The sequence below is a fragment of the Epargyreus clarus genome, unplaced genomic scaffold (assembly GCF_041222505.1).
Source record: "Epargyreus clarus isolate Ecla_fem2 unplaced genomic scaffold, WU_Ecla_fem_2.2 ptg000007l, whole genome shotgun sequence".
NCBI lineage: Eukaryota > Metazoa > Arthropoda > Insecta > Lepidoptera > Hesperiidae > Epargyreus > Epargyreus clarus.
In genome coordinates, this window is record NW_027332215.1 from 15,441,319 (window position 1) to 15,454,053 (window position 12,735).

General features: G+C 35.3%; 1 protein-coding gene across 1 annotated transcript in view; it reads left to right on the forward strand.

Moving 5' to 3' along the window:
* The first annotated feature begins 1,479 nt into the window (after window positions 1-1,479).
* Window positions 1,480-12,735, forward strand: part of LOC140743515 (alpha-1,3-mannosyl-glycoprotein 4-beta-N-acetylglucosaminyltransferase A) — an 82,277-nt gene continuing 71,021 nt past the window's right edge. Inside the window, exon 1 of the mRNA XM_073074847.1 lies at window positions 1,480-1,579. Coding sequence (XP_072930948.1) covers window positions 1,515-1,579 — 65 coding nt within the window. The 5' untranslated portion in view covers window positions 1,480-1,514. The remainder of the gene's footprint in view (window positions 1,580-12,735) is intronic.

Genomic DNA, 12,735 nt, shown 5'->3' on the forward strand with positions numbered 1-12,735 from the left:
TCTTGCTTCGATAAAATATACATTTGATCTGTCTCGTTCTCTGAGGTCGTTGCCTAGAGATATGTTAAATTATTTTATGAAGATAGTGACAATGATGGAATTACATCGATGTTGAGACATAATGATAGATATACGTGTTAAAATTACGAGCATTATATTATGTGAATAAATTTGATCTGTCTCATTATTTGAGGTCTCTGTTCAAAGAGATATTAAATTATTTGATAAAGAGAGTGACAATGATGGAATTATATCGATGTTGAGACATAATGATAGATATACATGTTAAAATTACGAGCATTATATTCTGTGAATAAATTTGATCTGTCTCATTCTTTGAGGTCTCTGTTCAAAGAGATATTAAATTATTTGATAAAGAGAGTGACAATGATGGAATTATATCGATGTTGAGACATAATGATAGATATACATGTTAAAATTACGAGCATTATATTCTGTGAATAAATTTGATCTGTCTCATTCTTTGAGGTCTCTGTTCAAAGAGATATTAAATTATTTGATAAAGAGAGTGACAATGATGGAATTATATCGATGTTGAGACATAATGATAGATATACATGTTAAAATTACGAGCATTATATTCTGTGAATAAATTTGATCTGTCTCATTCTTTGAGGTCTCTGTTCAAAGAGATATTAAATTATTTGATGAAGATAGTGCCAATGATGACATTATATAGATGTTGAGATATAATGATAGATATACATGGTACATTTAAGAGAGTATATTCTGTGATTAGATTTAAACATTTTCCTCCCTCCCTATTAATTTTTGATGTTTCTTCAGCATAGTTTCGTACATTCAATTTCTGCTTGGATTTTATTTTTCGATTGGCGATTTACCTAAAATTTCTTTGACTATTCTCCTTATCAAACACGGAGTGCGTTACCAAATTTCTGCAATGCGCGCTGTACTTTATACTACACGAAAGGTTTCAGCGTGCTTTCCCTGTTATTATGACTCCATTATTTATTGTACAGGTAACGCAATCAGATATAGTCTTTAAATAATTACTTATAATAATAAAATGATGTATTGAAAAACTGTGCCAGCTATTTCAAAAAATATACATGCGTTTACAAGGGTCACACAATAAATCATAAGATTTATTATCTGTAGAAGATAATCGGTATCATGTTACTGTTATCAGTCCTCACATAATTATAGTCTGGGAAAGAGGCGATAGAGGTGCAGGAAAATACCGCTTATCCTTGAAAAATAATAATTTAATAGGATAATGAAAGTAGTTATGCACCGTAGTATTCCATTTATCCACCAACATGACAACATGACAACGGAACAAGTCGGCATTAGACGCAAGAATAGCCACGGGAATTGTTCACGTGCGTGACCTTGGGAGAGTCAATTAAGTAATGTGTTTGCCAGTACATTTAACGTACATTAAAGTTATCCGAGACAGAATCGCAGTTAATGGCGCAGCTCACTATAGCTTTCGCGTTCTCATCCAGTGTAGACGCTCGTATTGTTGAGCGATGCACTCGGTGTGGGTCGCCTGGCCAGTGCGGGCGCTGTGGCTCCTCATTCGGAAAGCATTACGGTAGGATTGTTATCTTTAATTTCCTAACCTTTATACAATGATCTTTTATACAATGACAAGCTTTTATTTAATTTGAATCTTATCTGTTATCGACTTTAACAAGACACGGTTTTAGGGTATCTTGCAACTGAATTTTAAATCAGTTAATGGTAAGTGGTTTAGACTATTTTGCTGAAATTTGGCACACACATTTGGTTTGCAACTTGGATGAAAATTCATGATTAGTTTTGGCGACATCATTCAAATTTAATGGTGGACGCTTCATAATAACGGATTAATTACTTTTTATGCATCCCCTTGAATTGGGTATCAAAAGAAAGGGTTTTCTGTGAAGGGTAACAAAAATGATTATTTTAATTCGTTGACTATTTCGTTTATAATTAAACAGTTACATTACAGTTAACATAAAATATTATGTTTTACTGTTGTTACTGGCCAAGTGATTTTTTTATGTGACAAATAAAACGCTATTTCGGTTTTTAAAGTCCAGTAATTTCGAAGAATAATCTGAAAGTCGTTTTTTATTGCGGTTACATTGTAACAATTTTATAAAAACTTGTAAAATATACGTGTTAAATGGGTAATCAAAATTATAAGATGTATACTGTGTTGTCTAATAATAGTGTAATAAAATAATTTGTAACGGCTTTATATTTAAAATGCATAAATATCTATAATACGAAAACGAATAAGAAAGTTGACATGTGTCAGAGCTGTCAAATTTCGGATAGCGACACTTGTTCGATTTGAGAGCTAAAAGTGTGCAAATAAAATAAATAACTTTCCCCAAGTTAAGACTACAAGTGTGTCATTGCAGCTACATACAAAAAATATTTAAAAAAATGAATACCACAAATAACGTTTATATAACAAGGTACTCATTCGAGTACAATGGATAGTCGTCTTCAGGACTTTAATCGGCTGCATTGTGACGGTCTGTGGGGAGCAAATTGATCTATCAAGAGCATAAGGGGTTATCACTGCGATTCATTGCTTGATGCACGTCAACGATATAAACGGTGGCTATACAACTCTATAAGTTATACAACCGTGACTAGCCTTACTGTCTCAATCCTGGGCACGTGTCCAATTGTGAGAGGAATTTTAGGCCATAGTATACCACGTTCATCAAGTGCGAATTGGGCGATTTGACTTTTGAGAACTTGTTTTTTTTATAAACTTTTAGGTTTTCTTTGCCTACAGGCCTGAACAAATCTTTTTAAAAAATCGTTGGCATGTGAATGCTAATCCACTCTGTGGACTTTAGCATGAGCCTTCTCATACTAACAGGAGCACGGGGCTCCTAGCAGTGGGAGGGACAGTATTGGCTTGATAACGATGACGATGAGTATACCACTTTCCTAGCTCCGCTTGTGTGTAAAACTTTGAGCCTTCACTCAAATATCCCGCAACACGACCACAAAGCGCTTGTTAAGCTGCCGCAGCAATTGACTACTTTGCGGGTGGCATTTATTCATTGTGTCATAGTGCATAACGTAAATTTCATGGCAATCGGTTATGTAGTTAAGGCGTAAAACAAGCAAACAAACATACAAACTCACATTCGCATTACAAAATTAGTCCAGATTCGGATTTACTATTCAAATGGACTACGTTCTTTCTGTGAATTTAAAACAAATGGCGTCACGCATACGTCACCCTATGAACTATGGCCTAAACCCCTTTCATTATGACGGGAGACCCGTGTCCAACAGTGCAACATTATTGGGTTCAAAACGATGACATCATCACAGTCTATATTAAAAGTATATTTTGCTCCGCTTGTGTGTACAACTTTGAGCCTTCACTCAAATGTCCCGCAACACGACCACAAAGCGCTTGTTAAGCTGCCGCAGCAATTGACTGCTTTGCGGGTGGCATTTAATTATTGCTTCATACTGCACATACAATTAAGACATACAATTTAAAATTTATTTGATCTTACACAGTACTAGGTTTTACCCAAACCAGTACCCGGTGGCAAACAAACATACAAACTCACATTCGCATTTATAAATATCGTCCGGATTGGGATTTGCTATTCAAATGAACTACGTTCTTTAAGTGAATTTAAAACAAATTTAATGGTGTCACGCTTACGTCACCCTATGAAGTATAGCCTAAGCCCCTTTCATTATGAAGAGAGACCAGTGTCCAACATTATTAGGTTAATAAAAATGACGTCATCACAGTCAATATGAACAGTGCATGCCACTTTCCTAGCTCCGCTTGTGTGTAAAACTTTGAGCCTTCACTCAAATGTCCGGCAACACGACCACAAAGCGCTTGTTAAGCTGCCGCAGCAATTGAGTAATTTGCGGGTGGCATTTAATTATGGCGTCATAGTGAACATATGACGTACAATTTAAATCCAATTTCACCTTACACATTATTAGCTTTTACCGGCGGCTTCGCTCGCAGTCAAATCTTAACATTTTATCTTTCCGGATCTATCCTATTGGATTTTGAAACCCAGACAACGTGTTTACAAAATTTTTGTATCACGCATATGTTACCCTAGACTATAACCCTATCTAAGAGGAGACCCGTGCCCAGCAATGGGAATGTCACCCCACTACTACATATATCTGTCTCCACCTAGAGTTACACCTACAGGTATATTCTATATTGTATACTCGGTATCGGGATAATATCTGGAATAATTTGATACAATTGTGTCTCAGACGTAGTTTCACGTGAACAACTCAAGCTTAATCATACGGAATAATTACTAAATTGCTTGAAATCAACAGTTTAATTTAATATTACCTAAATCTGAACAGCGCAGCGGAGAGTATTCGTGTTAGAGTTAAGCTAATTGATCGGGATTAAATTATTGGAACTACAGATTGGCGAACAATCGATGAGCAAATGAACCTAATTGAGCATTGATAATAACGCCAATGAGATATAATTTGCATATGACATGCTTATACCTAGTATGATTAAGCTTAATTATATAGAGTTACCGTTTAACACAATATCTTTATTAGGTGACAGCTGCTTATGGCAATTGAAACTAATAATAGAATAAAAGTCGTATCGGTGTACAGTATTAGTATAAGGAAATATCGGTAATAACAACGATATTCGAAACCAAATATTTTAAACATATTGTTCTATTTCACGCGTATTTAATAGAAGCTACGGGGAACAATGAGAAATATTTCACGCAAACATTTTTGGTTGCAATATTTTCGCTCAACATATCTCCATTTTTAGAATCGCTGCAAATACTCGTAGTACTCGTAAATAAATCCATGAAAGTCTCGTTTATCACAAATCCTTTGTAAAAACAAACAAAGCAAAATACGCCTAAAATCCTTTTGACACCTAGTGCGCTAGTCTGTCAACATGGTTCAGGTTAAAACAAAGTTAAAAATCGTTTCCATCGGAGATCCCGGAATTCTCCACCACCAGTGCTGAAGATGGCCACCGGGGGGGTGTTAGTGCGGTAAAAATTCCACATAACCCGCCATCGCTCCCACGTCGTCGGGTACCTTTTGAAGGTTTCCCCCTCGTAAACAAAAAAAGGGATAATTCATCCATAAATCTCAGGAGTGCGGGGTATCCACGATATTTTCCTTCCCCGTTTAAGCAATAATAATTCATTTGGAAATATCGGAAAATATGCAAATAAATTAAAAAAAACAAGGTATTCCATCACTGCTATGCTACGCAGGAAAAGATAAGCATAGAGTTGATGATAATATGATGAAGTGACAGATTTTGTAAAAGCAATTTTCCTGTTAGAAGCTGTTAGCAAAGCGAATTAACGTGCCCCAAAAGCACAATAATAGAGTGACTATTTTTTGTCGATGCCCCGAAAATATACCCGAGCTTTTAAAGTGTCACTATGCTTCGAGGATTAAAGTGTCAATGAAAAATATTTTCCATTTCCATCGGAAACTCGTAACTGAAAAATTTATTTATGTCACTTTATTTCACCACTAAGCCGTGAGGCTTATCACTGTCAGTTTTGAATTACATATGCTGAAAAGTTGAAAAGTTTATTTGTAAATTCCGTGAAATAAAAATCCGTGCTATGTAGTAACTGCACGACAAATATTCGGTATTTAAACACACTATTCCTGATATGAAATATTTGCTGGTGTTGGAAAACCTAAAAGGGGCTTCGATATTTTGGCGTCGTTTTTCCGGTGCATCCCTCTTGTATTCAATATGTATGCGGTCCCCCGATCTGTTTGTTCAACTGTTGGATTCTTTTTTTGTCTGGATCGATTTTATTTACTAAATAATCGCTTTTGCTCAATACGGCTTGACATTTTTATACTGCGGCATGTTGACTAACTTATGTATTCCGAATTAGTCGTCAGATATGTGGCCGTAGTCCGAGCCAAACTCCTAGTCCGCTCTGAAGTTCTTGCGAGCAGGTCATACAATTTGCTATGGCGACGCGATTCATATCTCAGAGCAGACTAGCAGTTTTACGTGGAATATACTTGTGTACAATTGCATTTGTGACACGTTAAATAATCTAGAATAGAACGTGCCCATCCGATTTCAGAAATAAACCAAAATCTTTTCCACAACGTACCTTGCGTAGGAGTGGTAGATTATTCTCATCAAAAGCTTTATTTTCTACAGAATCACAGTATGTGTTATCTATGAATAGATATTACGTGTACGAACAATAAATGAAATGTGCCCGTCACGTGACGTTTCGGCGCCGGTCCGCGATCGAAATGTCAAAAATTAATTAAATATCACTCACAACGTTTTGTCCGTACCTTTTGTTCTATTACGTGGTATCTGAATTAATCACGATTTTGAACATAGAAAGTCTCATTCCACGAAATCCGCACGTACGTCCTACATATATACGTCCATTATTAAAAATCACCCTACCCAATGTTGCTTACGAAAGAATTCGTTTAGCATTTCTGAATACTGAGAATTGAGAAATTTCGATCTTTGGAAGCAATTGAATAGACAGGATAGACAATACGACCATGGCGGACAAATATTATTAGGTATTTATTAATTCGTTGTCGACAACCTATTGTCCCGCTGAGTAGGAATCACCATTCGGAATGGCCAGAAAGTGAACAAGAAACACCTTTCAGAGTTAAGCCATAGTTCACGACCACGCGTAGTAATTCATACATTGTAGATTTACCAGTTTAATGAGAAGTTCTCATCTTTTTCCAAACGCCCAAAAGGATTACTTCAATAACCCTTTCGAAGGTAGAAAAAAGTCCGGCAGTGGACTTCTAAAGGCTGATGGATGGAAGTACAAATGAAAGTTTTGAATCAGGCGCAATGAGGGAAGCGCAGCTTGTCCCATTGTCTATATTGAGCGCGTCCAGAACAACCATTGTTGCTCTGCCAAGATTTCCATTATTTTTATTATTCTGACAGAAATATTCTTAAACGGAAAATAAGTATATGCAATCTTATCTATTTTTCAATTATTGCTTGCAAGGACATTCAATCTTATAGAAGCAATAGACGGCATAGCGGAAGGAAAAGTGTCATTCAAGAATTATACTAATTGATGATTTAGGTGGTGCAATCCTCTGTAATTTGACCCCGGCGGCACCTCTGTCACGACAATTTTTGCCCAATAACAGGAGTTTCGAGCGCTGTTATGTTCTGTTATGATATACTTTTCCAAAGCATTCCAGTTTAGTCCTCAAGGGAAGCGGTGCGTCTGTGGCCGTTCTCAGGAAGGAATCTAATGTGGGGTTGACTACAGATGTCCATGGGCGGCAGTAGCCACTTACCATTATCTCGGTTTGCTCGTCTGCTACTCCTATTTTAAAAAAAAATAAGTTGTTCTAAAATATATGCCAAATGCTAGTAAATCAAAGACGGTGTATTTTTCACGTTCCGTGGTGTCAGTAGTGGAATAAATGTTACTGAAAGAAAATCTAAGAGACATCCGGTCTATAATCTCTTTGCTCGCAACCTATATAAGTTTCCTTGGCGAGGGAAGCTGTGACACTTATAATGCAGTGAGTTGCGGTATTCTACAGGGGTGATGTAATATTGACGTCTTTCTGTGACCATGCTCACTCTGACAAAGTTACTCATCTGGACACCTAGACCTTATAAGTTAAAGGGCTTAATCTGTTGAATATTAATACATTGATAGACACTTGAAACTTTTCCAGAGTATATAATACTATGGCCGCTGTATAGCAAAACAGCATCATTATTATCTGAACTATATATCGCGTGCTTAAAGGTAAAAGGGCCTATAGCTAAGGGTTAATAGGGATTTATGCTGAAAGGGCACATAATTTTTTTTTTTTTTGGCATTCGGTTTGAAATTATCTGAAACGTAAAAAATTTTTAGTTCGGTTTGAAATTATCTGAAACGTAAAAAAATTTTATTGTGCCCTTTCAGCATAAATCCCTATTAACCCTTAGCTATAGGCCCTTTTACCTTTAAGCACGCGATATAGTAAAAGTAAAAAACAAGTTAGATATTGTAATCAGATACATACATGTATTTTACTATTTAACAAACATTAACATAGTACTTTAGACTTAAATTTTTGATTACCTGTAAAAACTTTACTTCCAAAAACTTTACTTTTTCTTCTATATAGATGCATATTATGTAACGTGTACCTAAAGTAGGTATAGTCCGCGCCAAACTGCTAGTCCGTTCTAAAGTTGTTGCGAGCAGGTGTAGTCACACAATTTCAGAGCGGACTAGCAGTTTTACGCGGACTATACCTAAATAACTTTAAAGTGGGTACGCTGCTTAAAACCACTCGACTGGTAAATAAACATAACGAAAACTATTTTAACACGGTTTAATCCGTAATTTTAACGAAGCATCATAAATACATTTGCCATATAACTTTATTATAAGATCTTCAAATTGCAACACAGCAGGGGCACAGCAGGCAAGCCACTTTGAGCATTGCCAATCGATAATATAGCTGCCGTTTTGAAGCTATCAAACGCTCCAAACGATGATCGGCGATATTACGTCCATTATCAATAAAATCAATCTATTAAATGGATTGCCTTCCAAAGATCGAATTTGGTCAATTCTTGCAGGCAGAAATGTCAAATTATGATACTTAATAATTGTTAAGTAACATTTAGATAGAATGTTTTATTAATAATGATTGTTAGACTCTCGCTTTTAGCTTTTTCAGAAAGCGATCGATCGCTTAATCTAACGATAAATAAATGATGTTGTAATCTTAAAACAATGCATGAAAAACGTAAATATACATGCCAGCCCAGATGTAAAATAAACAACATTTAAAAGTAAATAAATGAATGTGAATGCAGCAAATCGCCAAAATGATGCAGCAGTAATTAAATAGCCAAAGCTAGAATTGGCGACACTAAAAGTATTATATGAACAGCCGTCGCTCCATCCAATGGTGTTTATAGTTGAAGGTTTTCAGTTACCAGAATACTTACAGTTTACCTACCTGAATAAATAAAAAAAATTGCGACGTTAAGTAATTTTGTGCGCTGGGAGACAAACTTATTCGAGGCGTTCTAGCTTAGTCCTCAGGGGTAGGGCGCGTCTGAGGCCGACCTCAGGTAGGAATATCTAATCCTACCTGATGTTGCTTACAGATGTCAATACTTATCATCAGGTGGACTGCATGCTTGTCTGCTACTCCTTTATTATAAAAAAAGAAACCCCATTCATTTCAGAAATACGAGTAGATGTCTTTTAACTTTTTCTGAATCTAAACACGACTAAATATATTTCATATTAAAACAAATTACTAGAAGCTCACAAGAGTATAATTAACTGGCAGATAATTATGAAACGTTCGTCTTCAACAAATCACATCAAAACTTTAATAAGTTGTTGAAGATTTCCACGTTGGTGAGATGAAAGCTCAACTTAGTTTAATGCCGTTGCATCCCGTTTGCAAACGAAAACGCCGCCGTTTACGTTACGCAGTGAAACGTGCAACAAAAAGTTGCAAATTCTGTTATAATTGGTTTGAGCTCCCCTTCACTGGCTCCCTTTTGTTCGGACCCCATTTTTACCTCCACAATCATCTGCGGGATTAATAACGGGCGAGATGTTAACATTGTATGAAACAGAGATGTAATGGAGCTTCCGAACTATAACCGAAACTATCGGATATCCGAATGAATATATCCGAAACTATAAACGAATCCGATATAATAGTTTCCAATAATGTAGTTCAAAGGATTTTAAATGATGTACTATTATAAAAAAAATTGCCGGAACAAGCCGACACGGTTCAGTTACTCTACAAATATATTACTTTAATTGTATTTATATTCACTTATGATTTCTTAAAAATCGAATATACTTATACAAAATTATCAGAAACAGTCGGTTAATCTAAAATTCCTTCTATATTCATAACTATATCCGAAATTGATATATGTATATTATATTTTTTAATAATTCATATCCATATTCAGTTTCGTAATATCATGTTTTTACGTCCCTAATAAAAGTCTGACATCAATCAGAAAGTTCTCACCGGCTGGACTGGTTAATTCGAGTGTAACATCGAACATTCTAGATATGTGTACTTGTGTGATCAAAACGAGTTATCGTCCTTCGTATTATGTTACTGCTTCCTCGTTAACCTTGGGTGGATACAGGCGATATCTTTTATCTATTTATTCTGTATACAAGTTTAGTTTTATTTTTGCTTGTGCATCACGCTGTACTACTATTCTGTTTAAATGAAAATGTTGTCTTAGGAAATCTATGAATAATCTCAGAAACGCGTATATAAGTGTTTAATTATCTCTACGAAGCCAGAAATAGAAGGCATTACGGTAATAGGTTTATTTTTATTTTATCCTGTTAAGAGAAAAATTGTTGAACTATAAAAAGTCCATTGAAGCTGCATAAAAAATGGACGCTCTTCTGTAGATAGAAGTACCTAGTGATCGGGACATTTCACAATCAGAAATAATATTTTGCTCAGAAATACTTTTTTCTGGTATTAAGCTGTATTAGGTATCTGGAGCTTATAAATTCACGGTTAAACTAGAAACTATGTTTAAATACGTTATCCTCCTACGACTCACGGGAAGAGTTAACACTGAAATATATAAATAGCACAGTACAATTTCCTTATAACTACCGCCACACCTATTTGTACCTAATAACAGCAGTGTTAGGCGCTGCTGTGTTTCGTTTTGAAGGGTTTGGTAAGGGAGACATACTTTTCTGAGGCGTACCACCTTAGTCCTCAGGGGAGGCGACGCATCTGTGGCTGACCTCAGGTAGGAATATCTAATCCTATCTGGGGTTGATTACAGATGTCCATGGGTGGCAGTAGCCAATTATCATCAGGTGCACTGCATGCTCGTCTGCTACTCCTATATTATAAAAAAAAATCTATAAAATATTTTTAGCTCGACTACGGAGAATGTTTTTTGAGCGTAAGTATGTCTCAATCTTTTCTGGCTATAGGGCCCAATATGCTTGAAGGAGTTTTACAAAATATGAGTCGTCGATGGAATCGTCTAAATTGTAGGAAGTGACAAAAGCTACATTACTTTCCTTTTTAGTTCATTCTTCTTAAACAGTTGGGTTTTTATAATAATTACTAGTCTATATGTATTCATGACGATAATGCTTGGAATAATACTTATATAATGTAGCTTCAACCAGATACTATGAAATTTCTATAAAATATGACGTCTTCTTGGAAGTCGTTCCATAAAGGTTGATTTACAAAAGTTTAATTTACTTAAAATGGGTTTTCATTGCATTTATGTAATTCAATTCTCGGAACAATATTAAAGTGCTTTTGTATAGAAAATAGATAGACTCATAAAATTACTTGCTCCATTCTGGATTTGTGTACAAATCCAGTCTTTGATGTTCGTGCATTACGTTAATTAAATCTACGAATGCTTTTGTTAACGGCTTTTTGACTAAATCAAACGAATACCGAAAGCTTTGCAAGGGTTTGTGTAGATGGCGAAATGAATGCACTCGATGGAAATGAAAACCCTTCTCTGTTCATTAGCACCCCTTTGGATTTTCGTTTGCGATGTCCCCGTTGCCAAAAGGACTAAAAAATACGACGCTCATTCAATTTTAATGTCTGCATCGTATGCGAAATATGAACATAAACGTCGATAATTAACTTCCGTGAAATATGAAGTTTGCAAAATCGTTTGCAAATTCTTCGCTTCGATGGTCAAAACATGGTAACGAGCAATATTTACACGTTAAAAGGCTTTTGTAAGTCTTTTGTACTTAGTACCTTCGTTTACCGGAACTCTGATGTTATCATTCATTATATTCCATTATTGTCGCATATTTATTTAGCGAGGCTTACGTAACTATACAAATTATTTTTTTTTTAATTCGACCAATACCAATTCCAATTTACTTGCTCTAAAGGAATTTTGTAAAATATTTTAAATATAACCCTATGCGTATAATTTTATGTCCATTGAATTTAATAGTACGAGTACATAATTATCTATCTGTAAAATATTATTATGTAGTCAAAAAATAGGTATATCGTCATTTCGTTGTAGTTTCAGATGTAATTAAGAACCTTATTAAATACAACATGATTACTTCCCTGATTGAAATAAATAGAGAAAATTAAAGTGTTATTAACATGAAATAGCCAGAGTATAATATTTTTATCCCATTATATATACAGTAAAAGATATTTCGTATCTTTTATCCGGTTTTGAAAAACAATTTAATTGGTATGTCTGCGCTACGTTCATAATACGTAGTAAGCGTCCCCTAAAATGTAAGCAAATAACGGGTACTCTCCGCTTTTACTTACCTACTGTGCCGACCTTATCATGCAAACAGTTGGGGCACGGGTTCAAAACAGTCTGTGAGGGTTGAACCCTTCTCTTAATGCCAAACCCGTCAATGGTAGTCCAGTTCCCAAAAACGAGCGCTTAAAATACCTTTGACTATGAAATATACACACATATGAATTTAATATGTATTAGGTACCATTATTAAAATGAACACTATCCCACTAATATACAATGCGAAGTTCCAACGGATGGAATTGAAAATGAAAACTTTACACGGGAGTTCTTTGAGTCAAATCTGAACTATGGTTACTCATAAATGATCGTACTGATAAATTTAAATAAATAGAAATAACTTCAAAGAATCCATTCGGATTTCTAATTGTAGTCTTAAGCGCTGTTGTGTTTCGCTT